The sequence below is a fragment of the Lupinus angustifolius genome, chromosome LG08, assembly GCF_001865875.1.
Source record: "Lupinus angustifolius cultivar Tanjil chromosome LG08, LupAngTanjil_v1.0, whole genome shotgun sequence".
Classification (NCBI taxonomy): domain Eukaryota; kingdom Viridiplantae; phylum Streptophyta; class Magnoliopsida; order Fabales; family Fabaceae; genus Lupinus; species Lupinus angustifolius.
The window spans coordinates 20,853,305-20,871,391 of NC_032016.1; the positions used below are offsets into that span (position 1 = coordinate 20,853,305).

Sequence of the window (18,087 nt, forward strand, 5' to 3'; positions counted from 1 at the left end):
GGCTCGATAATTCTGGTTTTACATATTCTGTTTTTCTATTTTTAGATAGATGATTAGTTATTATATATTAATTGGCTCGATAATTTCTTGAAATACAAGCTATCTCTCTTATTTTCAAGGATATATATATTGATCCTTGCTTTGTAGTTGTAATGCACTTTTCATAATCAAATAAGAGAAAATTCATTGAGTTCTTTTCATCTTTGTTTTGATTTGCTTCTTCCTTTTAATCAAGAAGAGTCTTTGATCTTTAGCAATGGAATTCACTTTTTCAAGAATATTCATATTTTATGAGAAGCCAATAGTGTTGCGGATGCCTTTGCTAAGTTCGGCCTTGATCTGAATATGCATGCTCGGGTCTTCGACACTGCTCCCGGGTTTTGTTCCATTCAGCTGTTGTCCGATAGTGCCTCCTCCTTTTATAGGAGAGGAGGGTAGTCTTTGTTTCTTCCCTCCTGCTTTCCTGGGCTGTCTTTAGTCCCTTTGTAACACCGGAAAAAAAAAGTGGAGTTTCCCTAAAGCCCAAACTGCAATGCACCATAAGCCCACTTAATACCCATGGTTTTGCCTGGGTTACTTCCCAACTTTGTTCGTCTTACGTGCCCTTCAGTTTTCAGAAGCCCGTAGACACCACACCGTGTTGACCAAAATTTCAGTATTTATGATCATTCGTAGAATAATTTTATTATTCTTCTTAGTTCTTTAGAATGATTTAAAACTATTTTGTGAATAGTTTAATCATGATTCATGACAGAATGCAATTAACTGAACTACAAAATTAAAGTAGTCACAGGTGTGTGCAACTTCTCTGAAGTCTGATGATCAGAATAATAAAATTGTATTTAGTATCTTTTTTTGTTGAACACATGGTATTTTTAAATCACAATATTTGGTGACTTTGATGCATAATGATATGTAATGTTTATAAATGGATTATTAAAGAATAGAGTGAATGAGGTTGTGGATTCGAATGTCACCTATAATAACTTTTAAAAAATAAAAAAAAGAGTTATAAGGTAATTTGATTATTAGATTAAATGAAAATGAGTTGAAAGGAAGAAGTTTGAGGGTTCGAATTTCTCTAACAACAAATATTATCATTTTGCCCATAAAAAAATATTATTGCTAAACATGAAACTTGAGCCAATATGTGGTTATCCAGTACTAGGAGCTTTCTAGTTACATCCAAACAAGGGGTGGTAATGTAAGAATTTCTTTTGCATTATGAGCATATTATATATCTATTATTTATGTGGGCTAATAATCATTGATTTTGTGAATTATTCACTAACAATATAAAAGATATAACACAATAAAAATACATCGTGTATTAAACTTTTAAATGCAGAGGGAACCACAAACCCTAGTAGATGCTACATAAAGGAAATGAAACTTTGAATACAAAAAAGATTGCATCGTCCTAATTTCATTTTCATGGTTTATATTTAATTGCTTAAATTGTGGCCGATTTTGCTTTTATGGCCAATGTATAATTTTGTCCTCTTCTAATGAAAAGAGGTAAGTGATTTGTATTTGCAAACAATGTCATCAAACTTGACTTAAAACAACTATTAGTGAAAGCAACCCTTAAACTCGCTTTTTTCTCCAATAACTTGCATAGGGCTGAGCATAATTCCAGCACTCATACAACTCTTACTGGCTTTGTTAAGCTTCTATTTGATCTTAATGAGTCACTCATGAGTAATCTTTGTTTTAATTTGTTCAAGTGTACCTTTCGGATAAGAAAGTGAAATCTGGTGTACGTGTAGATTTTTTAGTTCGAGGAGCATTCATTATAGAGTTTTAGTATACGATTCTAAAATTTAATTTACAAATTCTCTTATATTCGAGACCCAAAAAACTAGCAAAAAAATAACATATGGTATGAAGATGCAAGTACATAGGGTGTAATTACTGTTTGCATGGTACTACATGATTAGGTACGTATAGATGTTGCTTGGAGATTAAAGCCCACAAGAAAACAAATTCTGAACTGATTCTTGTGGAATGGGTAAAAACCAAATTCTACACATGTAATGATGCAAGAAAATAAAATGTGAGGCCAGTGATAAAAAATCCTAATTTTTATAATGAAACTAATATATATAAATTTTGCCATAAGTCATTATTAATGGAGATTAATCAATTGATCATTTTTTACTTGAAAGCACCAGATAGAGAAATCTGCTAGGGATGATGATCCAGATCAGATGAAATATATATATATATATATATAACACTCACTCTTTTAAAATTTTGAGTTATTCCAATTTCTCCTTTATTTATAAGGACATTTGGAAGCTCAAGTTTCCTTTTGTTTTTCCTTAAATTTCAGAAGAGTGAAATTTTAGTATTTCACGTGTCATCTGGGTTAGGTATTCTCAATCCCACAAGACCTTATGATTTATACTATTTCCACCTTCAAAATGCTTTAAAATGAAGTCATTAGCTTCAACTTAAAGAAGCAAATATTGACTTTCCATTTCAAATTCTCCTTGAATTTTTTTGAAAGCAAATGGCGTCAGCACTCAAAAACCTTGTTCTTCCAATGAGAATTTTGATTCCAATGAAGCAGGTCTAAGTTTAGCTACTATCATTTTTATATATACTTTCCTGGCTAATTTTTTCAATAGCAATATCTACGTAAAATATTAACACACGGAACATATTATCTTTTAAGTACATAATATATTAGGCACAAAAAATTAATAAAATAACTACGTGAATGCTCCACAAATTATTTTAAACATGTATGATTGGAAATAAATTGAATGCATTTAGGCTATCTGATCTTTGTGTGGTTATCATCCCTCCAAAAATTTGTCGGTGCCCAAAAATGTTTAATTATAAGCAAACCTTGCACATTCTACCATGCTACAATGCCAAGAAGCTCTATTCAATGTGTAGTCTGAATCTGAACTATTTAGTGTATTGTATTTGCTGGCTCAATAGTAAAAAATATAAATGATGAATTGCAACCCATATTTGCCACTTATAATATGCGCATATATAATTAAAATGTTACAAATATGGTTAGGACCGATCAAATCGGATTGTGGCGTACTGATTAAAACATATTTGCGAATAAAAAAAGTTCACATTTTCAATAAAAAAACACATTAAAAATTCAAAGCATGTCGCTTATAATTATTTGTAATATGGTTAGTCTTTATATTATTAATTAGTATAATAATTGAGTTGTAAGTCACAAATAATAATCCTTATATTTACAACTTTATTATATTTATTATAACTAGCGTGTAGACAAACACTTCGTGTCAGCTGACCCGCATTCTTATTTCATGATATTAAGTATTAAATTTGTATTTTTTATTTTAGAGAATTCAGATGTTTTTTATTGAACGTACTTCATGTTATAATTTTTTATAAAAGATAAAATAGGGAAACATAAAATACTTAATGAGTAGTTATTTTATGTTTATTAGTATTAGCATGGATAAACATGAAATAAGAGTTATAAAAGATTAATTAGATAAACATAAAATACTTCATATAATTATTTTATATTTTCCCTGTAGTATAAATATATATAAATAACTCATGTCTGATTTAATTAATAAATCATAATTTTCGACTAGTTTGATAATGGATAAGTTATTAATATCTGAAAATTAAAGTAAACTATATCCCCGCGTTTCAAGCCCAATCATTTAAAATAGTGAGAATAGTTATAATATTCATATATTAGTTTAATTATTTCCATTATTCGTAGCAAAACAGGTAACAACAGAGTATATGTTTGGTGGAGAGAGCGGTGGAGTGGAAAAAATCGTGAGTCCCTATGGCAAGCTAGTCTATGCAGAAACCATGGCAGAAGAAGTGGAAGAAGAACAACACGTTAAACAGAGAGAGCACCACCTTACATATTAAGGGTATAAAGGGAATTACAAAAGGAACAAAGAGGAAGAGTTAAGATCGTAAATATAAAACAAGTTATAATGTAGAGAGAGAAAACAAGTTATAATATAGAGAGAGAAAACAAGTTACATAATCCATCTATCTATTCTATTTATTATATAATAAAATATACTTCATAACCTCATCAAATGCCTCATTCATACAACTTCATCAATTACCACATATTATTTCCTCCTTCATTTTTTCACATCTTAAATGGTTCATGATAATTATATGTATTTTCCCATACAATATTTGTCATTTCTTCTCACAATTATTATATTTAATAAATAATTATTACATTTTTTATGACTACCTCTTAAATTGCATTTCAATTGTTATTGATGTCTATGACTCTCTTTCTTTTCCAACATTCTTTTTCTCTCAACAATTTTTTTTTTCCGGTTTCATTTCATTATCTCTGTTCATTATCGTCATTTTTTCCTTTTTCAATCATCCTCTTTAAAGTGTATTTTTTTATTTATTTTGTAGATCTGATCTTTAGTACATTTTCATTGATTTTTTGGTTTATTTGGTAGATCTGTTCTTATTTTATCATTGCTTTTTTGTATAATGTTTCATTGATTTCCTTATTTTATAGATGTGTTCTCACTAATTTCATTATTTTGTAGATATATTCTTCCAGCAATTTTCTCCTTTAGCATATGATAAACAAATGTATCTTCCTCGAGGAAGATCAAACCTTCAAAACCTATAGTATGTACCCAATCTCTATTATATTATACATTCACTTACAATATTACATTTATTTGTCTATTTTTTTGTTAATAATATATTTATCTCCCCATTTTATTTCATTGTTATCATTTTCTCTCCTTACTTATAGTTTGGTTCTTCCCTGAAACATCTCTGCAAGTTAATTTCTCTGTCCGTATCTCTTATCTTACTTATACACTTTTTTATTCAAATAATTGTTATTTTAATTTTTTGTTTTGCATGTTTCAAAAACACATCGAGTGTATCATCCTCTAAAATAAGTAAAAATCATGGTTAGTTATTGATACCTTCATTTTTGGCTTCATCATTAGTTATTCACTCACTTATGAGTTTTGTATTTTATTTTATTTTCTCTATTCAATGTTTTTTAATATACATGTTGTTTAATACACTCATTTTGGTTCAATATTTGTGCTTTAGGAAATTTTATTAAACCTCATTACCTTATTTAATTGTTTGCTTAGATATTTGTTTGGGTTGTCAACAACACAATATAATGTCTTTGTTCTTTGTTTCTCGATCTTTAGCATTCCTATATATGAAGAAGAATAATGTCTTCATTTTTATTTGATTTATATATATTGTAATTTATTTATTATTTCCAAATTTTAAGCAATCCTCATTATGTACATAAATTTGCAGAATTATAACTAATAAACTTTGAATGTCATAATCAATTGATTTGATTTATATTTTGTTTAAATTATTTATGATTTCTAAATTTTAGTCAATACTAATTATGTAGATAAATTTGTAGAATTACAACAAATAAATTTGTGCAATAATAATTAATTTCATTTATATTTTATTTTATTTGAACATCATAAATAATGTAACCTATGATTCAAAACTCATGAAGAAATAGAATAACTTAATTTATTTGTATAAGTTACAAAATAGAATATAAATTTAAAAATCAATTACAAAATGGAAAGAATCAATTATCAACCTAAATCAAAATATATCAGAAAGAACAATTATTATAAATTACAATGTAATATAACACACTCATTCGTTATAAACATGCATTAATTATGATTTAGTTTCTATTTCAAAATTATGTATTAAAGTTATTATGAAATTTTGAAAGTATTTTAAATACATTAAATGGAATATGTTGTAATTACACATTTAAATAGATCTTAAAACGTTATCAATTACTATCATTTAATTATCTTTAAAACATAAATAGTAGAAAACCAATCTTATGACTAATAGAAAGAATAAAATATGATATTATAATTAATATGGAAATCTGTTGAAATTTTTCTTCACATAAAATTGATAGACAATGAATTTATTTCATAAAAATAATAACTTTTAATACTAATTAGAAGAAATGTAGATAGTTCCCTTACGTTCCTGGAATTGATGAATTTGTGGCTTTAATAACGAAATAAGGAATTTGGAGCAATAATAATAATGTTTGAGAGTCATAAGATGATATGATGGTTAATGTGAAAGAGTTTAAGAATGAGTTGGATGAAGTTGTGGATTCGAGTCTCACACACAATAAATACTAACATACTAATCATTATTAATTGAAAGAATGTGTTATCATATTACAATTAGTAAGAAAATCTTTTGTTATTATGCCTGACATAAAAATGATAGACATTGAATTTATTTATTACAAATAACAATTTACAATAATAATTATTTAAATAGATTTTAAAACATTCTCATTTAATTATTTTTAAAAACTTTAATATCAAAAAATTCAATTTTATTATTAATAGAGTGAACTATTATATTAGAATTAATAAAGAGATATCTTGATATTTAATTTATTTCATAAAAATAATTATTTTTAAAATTAATTAGAATAAAAGTTGATAATTCCTAAATGTTTCATTTCCTATGATTAAAGAATTAGGGGCACTAATTATAGAGTGATGATCCACTTACTCCAAGAGTAAGATTTTTACACTTACTCTTCATTCTAGCCATCAATCATAGGGATAACTAATGGTTTAGATCTACTCACTAATTCAAACCATTGGATTTCTCTATAATTGATTGTTAGGATGAGAAGTAAGTTTAAAAAACTTACTCTTGCAGTAAATGGATCTCTCCTCTTAATTATGATGATTTGATTTCTATTTTAAAATTATGTATTAAAGTTATTAAGAAAATTTGAAAACATATTTTAATTATAGTAAATGGAATATGTAGTAATTACACATTTAAATAGATCTTAAAACGTTCTCAATTAATATCATTTATTCATTTTATGTGTCATCTATCATTCCCTATAGATCATTAAAATATTATTGTATAAAAATTGTATGAATGAAGACATATAATCAAGACAATGATACAATTTTGAAATATTATAATAAACTATTGTAATTGTACATAATCGCTAACACAAAAAATATAATAACATTAGTATGTATTAATTAGATTAGATTATTTATTTTTTCTTTACAATTCTCATAACTACGTCATTCTCTACCTAATGATATATACATTTGTTAATTTTGATAATCCAATAAATGTCTTAGTTCAAAGTACTTATCCAGATCTAGAAGAACGCTAAAAAAATGAAGTCTTTTTATAACCAAGGATAATACTTGCACCAAATATTGAAATTATTGAGCAAATAAATGAATTTTTTTAGTTTAATTCCAAATAAAAAAAATTTAAATTCAATTCAATCAGTTATTAAGTTGAAGCAAATATTTCTAAACTTCATAATATTATGTGATAAAAATGAATACAATAGTTCTGATTCTATTGATATGTGTAATACTAATGAAGACCATAATATGATATTGTATATATTTAATATTTGTGAGTTGAACAATAAAGGACATTGAATTTTGAAAGATATATGAGTTTCAAAATAACAAAATTTGAAGTTGTTTCTTATCTTAAAAGAACAACATAGATATGATATATATATTCTTAATCATATGTTAACAAAATACCGCCACGTGCATTTACATGGGTAACTTGCTAGTTAATACTTAAACTCCACTCTTAATTGAGTATAGGGGTGGAAAATCTCATCCCATTTATCAAGAACCTATTATCTTGTTTATTAGAGATTAGATTTTTTCATAAACAAGATAACCTCATGTTTTAAAAAAGAATAATTAGTTTAACTAATGCACGGTAACTTTCTAGTTAATACTTAAATTCAACTCTTAAGTTGAGTATAAGGTTGGAAATATCTCATCCCATTTATCAAGAACCTATTATCTTATTTATAAGATATCTGACTTTTTTCATAAACAGTATAACCTCATATTTTAAAAAAGAATAATTAGTTTAATTAATGATATCTAAACAGATTATTAAGCCTAACTAGGTTTTGTTTAATTATATTTTATAACACTATTTATATTATATTATTTTAATATAACTAATATATTATATATAAAAATATAACTAAATTTTTAGTGTCCAGAAATGCTTATTCAAAGGCGTTAGCTTATTTAAAGCCGATTGACCTACTTAAAAATTATATAATATAACCAACCTTAAAATCGAATTAAATATAAGATCAAGCCTTTAAAGAAACTATAACTACACTTTAATTTTTTTTTTAAAATACCGGAGATTTAGGCTCATATATGTTCCATTCATTTAAGGCGAAACATGAACATGTTTATATCCACAATTAGCTTGAGTGTAACAAAATATTTTAAAAAATTAAAAGAACAATATTAAAATGCCATTATTAATAAGATATTGATGAGATTCCAACAAATATCAATCCCCATCCTGTAATTTTGCCAACAAATAGAAGTATAGAACTACTTTTCTCCTAGGCAAATCTGGCCGAGGGAGGGGAAAGAGTTTAGTCTGTCCCTCTTTTTCCTTTTGAAGTTGATCTATGGTTGAATCAATCAAGTAGAAAAAAAGTAATAACAAATTGTTTTCATTTCTACTAATATTAATATCTTTTATGATAGTTTGATTATTAAGACATCATCACTTTTATCTTCATCATAATTTTTTGAATTTATAAATATTTCCGCGGTGTTAATGCAATATCACCTTAAGAATAATCATATTTGCATCATTCTTATGGGTTAATCATCATTTAGATTCACAACTATCATTCAAGAATTGTCACATCTGTGAATGTGAACGCAAAGAAGAGATGATTTTTTTCGAAGTATTTTTTTTACTTAAAATGAAAATATTGACTATCTCAGTATTGAATAATTCAATTGTTATAATCATTTTATTATCCATACTCAACCATTTATGCGGAAATTTATTCTTAAAATCATTACCAATTTTGAGACAATAAAAAATCAATATTAAAATAAATAACAAAAGTTTTAAAATCAATTCATTACTAAAAAATGAAATTGGTAAAATAATTAAACCCGTGAATTGCACTGACTCAATGGCATGTTGATTCTCAACGGGACCCTTTGGTCGATCACGGAATCAGCATTTGGACCCCACCCATCATAGCTTAAGAATTTACACCATTGAGATTTTTGTAGCCTCCATCGCTTTTGATTGGGTCATAGTGGGGGTCTTGTTAGTCTTGCCTCCATCAGGATTTTGGCATGTGTGGCCATGTAGATGTGCATCACTTTCACCTCATCTTTTAGTCAAATGCATGGTATCAATACCATGATGTAAGACTTTCTTGGATTTGGACTTATGGAATAAAATATTCCTTCATGCTAGAGATAAATTATCTTCTTCAACTATTAAAATTATGACATGTGATATTTTCACTACTTTTTAAAAAAATATTTTTAAAAACTCAAAAATAAGACACATATAATTTATCTCATGATATAAAGATATATTTTATTCTTCTCCCCTTATCATACATAATTAAATATTCAATCAATTCTTAAGAATTATTGAATAAAACAATCACAGCCCTAAAAAATAATTAGCTCCTTAACATCAAGTGAAAATACCCTAATTAACCTAATAAATGCATGATATGAATTACAAAGCATTTTACTAAATTAGATATATATTAGTAAATTAAATTCATTTCCTTTATTTTTAATAAATGTTATATTCCTATATTAATTTTTACTTTAATTTTTTTTCAAATTATTTTTATCTTCAATTCGATAATAATTTACATAACTCGAAACTCAACTCAAGTTTAATATGAGTTATTTTCTTAGATTAAATTTGATTCAATTTGAGCTCGTAAACTATTCGACTTGTTAACTCAAAATGATTTAATTTGTCTCAAATCAAACTGTAATTCAACTCATTAACTTGAGTGATGCAGTTATTCAACTCAAATGATAATTATTTACTTAAATGTATAAATTTAAAGAATAAATTACTCATTTTATTCTTGATCCAAATTTATTAAACTAAATAATGAATCAAATATTAAAAAAATATCAAATTGACTTGGTTCATTATCACACTAGATAATTTAATTCCATCAACAAAATACAAACTATAAACTTACTAATATTTTCACGTTCTATATTAGTGTTAAACTATATAAGAGAGTGGGGTTATTTGTGAGCCACGGCCTCGTGTCAATTTGTCATGTTATCAAATCTTACGTGTCGTCCTCTTGACGGCCAAAAGTTCAAAGTTTATTACACCATCACCTTCTCTGGCACCCGCAGCCATTCGCCTAACCAGTGTCAAACACCTCATTAACCAAAAGACTAATCTGCCCTTCCCTCTTTGACGTGGCATAACACAGTGGAGCACCGCCAGAAATTACAATGGAATTGTTCGTAGGTGATTATGTCCGTACCCATATAAAATCATGGTCTTCTTCACCTTCACTTCACAGAAAGTAAAACATTCGTATTGTCTTTATTGTGGAATTCATAGCCAAAACCATTGTAATTGGAACTGTGAATCCAACTCAGTTAAGAAGAAAGAACAAAAGCATGGAGAGTACTGAGTCATCGATCGATTCACAACAACCGAACCTGCCACCTGGGTTCCGGTTCCACCCAACAGATGAGGAACTCGTTGTTCACTACCTCAAGAAAAAGGTTTCCTCTGATCCTCTCCCTGCATCTATAATCGCCGATGTTGATCTCTATAAATTCGATCCATGGGAACTACCAGGTAATTTATATGTTTCAAAATACCCAAAGATTCATTTTTTCTATTCAAAACACCAACCTCCACGATTTTTATAACGTGGGTGTAATTGCACTGTCTTTACATAACCTTTCCATTTACGAGTTGTTTTTTTGGACAGAAATAAAAGAAAATTAAATATTTTAGAGTCATCTCACAAGTCATTCTCAGACATTTCATTTCACTTTTTTTTCGTTTAAAATTTAACTCGTAAAAAGAACTTTTTGAATAAAGAGGAGTTGTAGATGTAATTTAGTGGAACATGAATTGAGTTGAGCTTAATTTAACCAAAAGAAAATGGGTTTAATTTTGCAGCTAAGGCATCGTTTGGGGAGCAAGAGTGGTACTTTTTTAGCCCAAGGGACAGGAAGTACCCGAATGGAGCAAGGCCAAACAGAGCTGCAACTTCTGGATATTGGAAGGCAACAGGAACAGATAAACCAGTGTTGTCATCTAGTGGGGCCCAGAAGGTTGGGGTGAAGAAAGCTTTGGTATTCTATGGTGGGAAGCCACCAAGAGGGATAAAGACCAATTGGATCATGCATGAATACCGAATTGCTGATAACAAGCCTACCAATAATAAGCCTCCTGGATGTGACTTGGGAAACAAGAAAAATTCCCTAAGGGTAAACACTTCTTCATATTAAAAAATCTTTCTCAGTGCTTTATTTAATTTGTTGCAAAAACTGATGACTAATGTTGTTGTACGACTCTTTACCAAAACCCCAACCAGAACTATATAATAAACAACCATAAGTTAAAATCATTTTTTATCTTTAAATTAACTATTCTTGAATGTGCACAAATAAGAAAATATCAATTAGAAAAGTTTTATCACAATAAAATATTACAAATAAGTTGAAATAATAATAAAACAACATAAGTTTTAGGCTTTAATCGCAACCAAAAAAACGCACAAATAACTTTAAAATTTAATTGAACAAGGAGATTTTGTAGTAAGAAATGTAATTAGAATAATGATAAATATAACTACAAATAAGTTGATAATACCTAAAAAAATTCATTCAAAGTAAAGTTGTTGTCATATTCTTAAAATGATTGAATGAGTTCCGTGAAATCAATTAAGTCACTGATTTTATGCTTAAATTGAAAGAGTTCAATAGGCTTATACTAGCTTTGATGCATGACCGGTCAATTGAATAACTCAGACTGGTCAGGTGTTCGGTTGCTGATACTTGATCAATCTGATCTAAGTTTGATAACTATGATGCATATATTTTAACAAATAATGTAAAAATTTGATACAATTTAATTAAAATTATTATATTCAAAGGGTTAGTATAAATTTGTATTGATTTTTTGAAATCATGAAAAAGAATTAGAAAAACAAAAAAAGAAGGTTAAAACATTAAAAGATATGAAATGGAGGGATTATTTTTAAATGGGATGATAATCATATTGTGTTTGTGTGTTTGTGCAGTTGGATGATTGGGTATTGTGCAGAATCTACCAGAAAAGCAATACACAAAGGTCACCTATGGAGCATGAGAGGGATGATTCCATGGATGACATGATTGGAGGGTTACCTTCATCCAACGTGGGCCATATGAATATGGGGTTTCACTTGTCAAAGATGTCCACAACCTACACTAGTAATAATACTAATGGTGCATTGTTGGAAAATGACCAAAACTTCTTAGAAGGGTTGATGTTAGGCAATGGTGGGATGAACACAACAAATGCCATATCTTCTCATTTGGAAACCTCAAACACTGCCTCCAAAAGAACACTCTCATCACTATATTGGAATAATGGTCATAATGAAGATGTGGATGGTACCTCATTGTGTAACAAAAGGTTCAATTTTATGGACAGTGCTGCTGGGGATTGCAATGTTGTGAGGTCTGAAGAAAATGGCACTGCTACTGTTAACTCCATTGCAACCTTGCTTAACCATCTTCCACAACAAACACCTAATTCAATGCAACAACAGCAACAGCAACAGCAACAAACAATGCTGGGTTCCATAGGAGATGGATTATTTCGGACACCATATCAAATACAAGGGATGAATTGGTATGGTTAGCTCAGTTCTGTGTTTCTTCAGAGGGTAATTAATATGATGGTTATACTTATATTATTGATGCAAATATTATTGAACTAAGAGGGTGGAAGTAATCCTTTGCTGGGGCCTCGTTCTCTTGCTAATTAGATTGTAAATATTTTAATGGGCTATTGAGATTTTTGTTAGGAGTATGGAAGGTAGAGTCTAATCAAATAGATGGCTTCACATTCCTTCAACCATTTGAAGGTATAACTCCAAGCAATAACACTCATAATTAGGTGAGGCCATGCATTATTTTTATTTAAATGTATAATTAGCTTTATACATATATAGATATTTGCTTGTTCTATTTGTATGTAAAGAAGAAAATGAGGATGCTCTTTATGTACAAATGTTCAGAAGAACGATGGGGGGAATAAGTTATTGTATACTTTGTTTTAGGGTACAAATTAATGAAAAACTTTGTATATATAGAGATCATATACAGTTGAACTATGCAAGAAAGTTGATTGTATTTGTGGTTTGTATATCTGTATCAGCAAATATGTTAAGCTTGAAGTTTACACTAGCACAATAGTAAGTGGATAGGAAGTGTGAATATTCGACCCTTACCCATTTATCCTCTCTCATTTTTCTTATTATGAATTTCCACTTTTAAAATATGGCAGCTAATTTGCATCAAGTCTATGCATGAAGCTATTGGCTTGTTAATTAAAACCTTTATCATTTCACCTAGAGTCAGTCTCAATGGGTGAGGTAGTATTAAAAAAACAAGAATTTTATATAATTCGTCTAGCCTTAAAATATTTACTTTAGTTATATTTAATTGAAGAAATAATATATTTTTAATCGACTTTCAAATTTCAGCTATTTCTAAATTATTTTACCAAACAACTCTATTGTTAAAAATTACATACATAAATACATGCTAATTTTCCGGAAAAGCAATAATTATCATTGAAGTTTGATACACTGACGATAACTATGCAAACAAAGTATCTCTTCATGTATTATTTGATATATGGTGACATTATATTTACCTGAGGAAATGTGATCCATGCTTGGGATCCTCTATGCTCTAAGATGATGAACCTTGTCAAATTAACGTTTCCTAATTCATAATATTATTAAATATTTGTGGTATATGATGCAATGATTCCATGATGATCATGAGGACCTGATTTTGATGCTGTCTATTTTAATTTCCTTATTTTCTCCCTTCTAAAACCAGCAATGGTTAGTACAGCTACCCCTATATCTCAGGATAAGCTACCTGTTCTTTTCATTACTACATTCCAATCGTAATGTATACATCAAACTCTAAACTCACTTTGGCAATTCAAGTATACGACATCTCAAGAAACTCTGACACTTCACCCTACCTAATCAATATGACATATTCACAGATAAATATCACAACAATTTGTTAGTAGCACAGAAAGTAGTAGAAAGAAAATCTAGAAATGTTCCAACTTTAATTAGTATCTATCCTAGAAGCAAAAAAGTAACATTCAAGATTATAAGAAAATAGTACCTAGTTGCCTATATATATATAAAATATGTGTTTGATATAAATTGTTTTAATATTAAGATTATAATATGTCATTATATGCTCAAAAAAATAATTAACCCGTCAAAACTTGAACGTATTGTTTTTTTGTGTGCTTATTTCTATGGTTTTTAAGATTTTTTTTATAAATTAAACTCGTTATCCAAACACAATTATTTTATAAAAAAAACTTGTAAACTAAGAATATGTATATATAAACAATCCTGGATAAAACTCATTTATGATCATCACTACAAATGAGTGCTTGAACGTGTTAAGTTAAAGGAGCTTGGCATAATTAAAATAAAACGGTAGACTCGAATTCTGAGTTATGATAATAACCCCAAGGGGTTAGTCCATCACAAAGAGGTTATTACTCTTAGAAATCAAGAAAAAAGAATATATCATCATTCATAAGATTAATTAAGTTGAAAATTAATTAGGCTGAATATTTTACCTTTTTTAGTCAATACCTTCTGTATTTGAAAATTACATTAAACTTCGACTATTCAAAGTTAAGTCGTGAAAATTTGAGATAAAGTTGTCCTAACATACTATAATGTTATTATACCTGAACCATAGATCTTAATATCATTCCTTTACTTTCCAAGTTTATACTTATGCCATTTTTGGTTTAATCTGAAAAAAAGATAAGAGATATTTGAGTTGGGATGTCATTTTCTCTCTTGGGAGTGATAAGACGTAGTTATGTATATTTCACAACCCCATAGGTCATACAAATAGACATCAAAGTCGACCTCATTCACTACTTGCATTTCTTTCTGGCTAAAACTCGAGGGGACCATTCTTCTTATCATTTATATGAATCATTATCAATAAACCACACAAATTTAATACTCCATTAATTGCATTTCCATTCTAGGAAAGAATACAAATTAACTTTATAAATTTAGCATCACATGTGCTTCATTTCGGAATAGATATCATAACAATGAGTTGCAATGTTAATGCTATATTGCTATCCTTGAGTTGTGCATGACGCTATCACACGGTCTTAAAGTCTATAAAATCTTATCCTTGAATTAAATAAAATATGAAATGAAAAAGACCATGATAACCTGCCTGTATTCCAATCTAATTAAAGTGGACTATTGCTAATTAAAGTCATTATAAATTGGAGTGGGGATAAGCAGAGGCAAACCAAACACATGAAGTACAAACCTGTGAATTAAAAATGTGGCCCATTTGTTTAAATGGGTCAAATTTGAAGTTTGAGTTTGACTTATTTTAAATAAGAGGCTAACTTATTAGCTCGAAGTTGGAATAGATGTTCAACCTGGGTTGACATCGGTGTCTAATGTAGGGCTAATGTTGACTTCGTATTGGGGCTAATGTTAGATTTTAGAATGAGATCAATACTTTGCTATAAGTCAATGTCAATTGTAGTGTTGCTCTTAAGGTCAATATCAACATTAAGTATGAGCATAATGTCAAGGCCGATGTTAGTATCAATATTAGTGTTTAGATCGCTCAAGTCGGATTAGATTTAGGCCCACATATCGAATCGAAGTCAGAATAGGCCCTAATAGATTGAACAAATTAGGTACTAAGTAATTTGTTTTAAATTTTAGATGGATTTAATGGATTGAACAATGTTTTTGGATGAATTATTAATCATCTATTAGTAAACATGACTAAATCCAATTTAATCCATTTAACCCTGTTTCCATTTAATGAATGGACTGGAGGAATCGTGATTAAATGAATACTTTTACCACATCTACACTAAATCATTTATAGTCTTATTCACCTTACAAATAAAAGGAAAAAGAAGAAGATAATCTATATATGGTTTGATCCTCGTGAATAAGAATAAATGAATAACCTTCCATTTAGGTTTCCAGATAAAAAAGTTGCTTTTCAATGCCTATAAATTTTAAATACATATCTTTAGTCCTTGACGTTATGCTTCTTTTATGTCCTTTGGTTAAGCTGTTTCATGTGATTTGAGCTTATGAATTGGGCTTAACAATCTATGAATTTAAATGTTTGGACGAAAAAACCAATGAGAACAAAAATGTATATAACAAAAGTGTATGAGATTTATACATTGTTAATATATGATCTCTCATTCATACTTGTTCTGCAATGACTCATATTTCTAGATAACAACAATACAAATTATGGGCTTGAGCTGATGTAAAGGGGTTGAGGTAGAGAACTGTTGGAACATGGTACGGTAACAACAAGAACTATATATATATTGATGTTATGTAAACCTAATGTAACAAGAAGAAGAATAGTAAAACACTAATCCTTATTCTCTAATAATATATAGTGGTAGCCGCTCAACGCTCCCGGGGACGTAGGCACAATTAGCCGAACTTCGTTACCAAATTTCTTGTGTTATTTTCTTGTCTCTATACTCTTTACTATTTGATTGTTCGCTTGTTCCCAATAATTGGTATCAGATGACTCTTAACCCAGGTGCCAAATTCAAGGTGGGGAAGTTCGATGGAACTGGTAATTTTGGATTGTGGCAAAGGAGGGTTAAGGATGTGTTGGTTCAATAAGGTCTATCAAAGGCGCTACGTGAGGATAAACAAGAGGGTATGGATCATCTAGATTGGGAAGAGTTGAAGGAGAAGACTGCGGGAACCATAAGGCTTTGTCTATCAGATGAGGTGATGTATCATGTTATGGATCTGACATCACCAACAGAGGTGTGGGAGACATTAGAGAAGCAGTTCATGTCCAAGTCTCTAACAAATAAGCTGTATTTGAAACAGAGACTCTATGGCCTGAAGATGCAGGAAGGTGCTGATTTGCAACAACATCTCAACAGTTTTAATCAAGTGATCAATGACTTGCAGAAACTTGATGTGAAGGTTGATGATGAGGACAAAGCAATAATATTACTGTGTTCTTTGCCAAATTCCTATGAACACTTGGTGACAACATTGACGTACGGGAAAGACTCAATCAAACTGGATGAGATCACATCTGCACTTCTGTCCCACACTCAAAGAAGACAGAATGTAGGTGAAGGGTCTCAGGGTGATGGTCTGTATGTGAAAGGGAGCCAAGTGCGTGGGAGGAGACAAGGCAGAGGAGGTCATGCCAAAGGGAAAAGACCAACTTCCAGGGGCAGAACACCAGTAGAGTGCTACAAGTGCAAACAGACTGGGCATTATAAAAAGGATTGTCCCAATGAATGGAGTCCTAGCAAGCCGGTGGGGAAAGATGGAGTATCTACATCTGCAAATGTTGCACAGAAAGATGACTCTGGTTACAGTAGTGAAGTTGATCTACTATCTATATCATCAATTTATAGTACAGATGAGTGGATACTTGACATTGGTTGTTCCCACTACATGACGCCAAACAAAGAATGATTCACCACATACAAGGCAGCCAATTTTGGTTTCGTGTATCTCGGAAATAATAAAGCATGTGAAATTATTGGTATGGAAGAACTCAGAATTGTGATGGATGATGGTGTAGTGAAGATGTTACGTGAGGTTAGACGCATACCAGATTTGAAGAAGAATTTGATTTCTTTGGGGACATTGCAGGCCAAAGGGTTTAGCTATAGAGTTGATGGGAACAATGATATTCTTTGAGTATGAAAAGGTGCTCTGACTGCGATGAAGGGTAAAAGGACTACAGGGAACACTTACAAGTTGTTAGGGAGAACAGTTGTAAGTGGAGTTGTTGGAGTAGCTGAAGAGATCTCAATAGATTCAGAGACAAAATTATGGCACATGCGTTTGGGACATATGAGTGTGCGTGGCATGACAGAACTATGCAAAAAAGGACTGTTGAGGGGAGTCAGCAA

General features: G+C 29.6%; 1 protein-coding gene across 1 annotated transcript; it reads left to right on the forward strand.

Annotated features, from left to right (window-relative positions):
• Positions 10,386–13,302, forward strand: LOC109355197 (NAC transcription factor 56-like). Its single transcript, XM_019598207.1, has 3 exons — positions 10,386–10,698; positions 11,029–11,339; positions 12,155–13,302. The coding sequence occupies exons 1-3, from the start codon at positions 10,515–10,517 to the stop codon at positions 12,758–12,760; spliced, it is 1,101 nt and encodes a 366-aa protein (XP_019453752.1). The 5' UTR covers positions 10,386–10,514; the 3' UTR covers positions 12,761–13,302.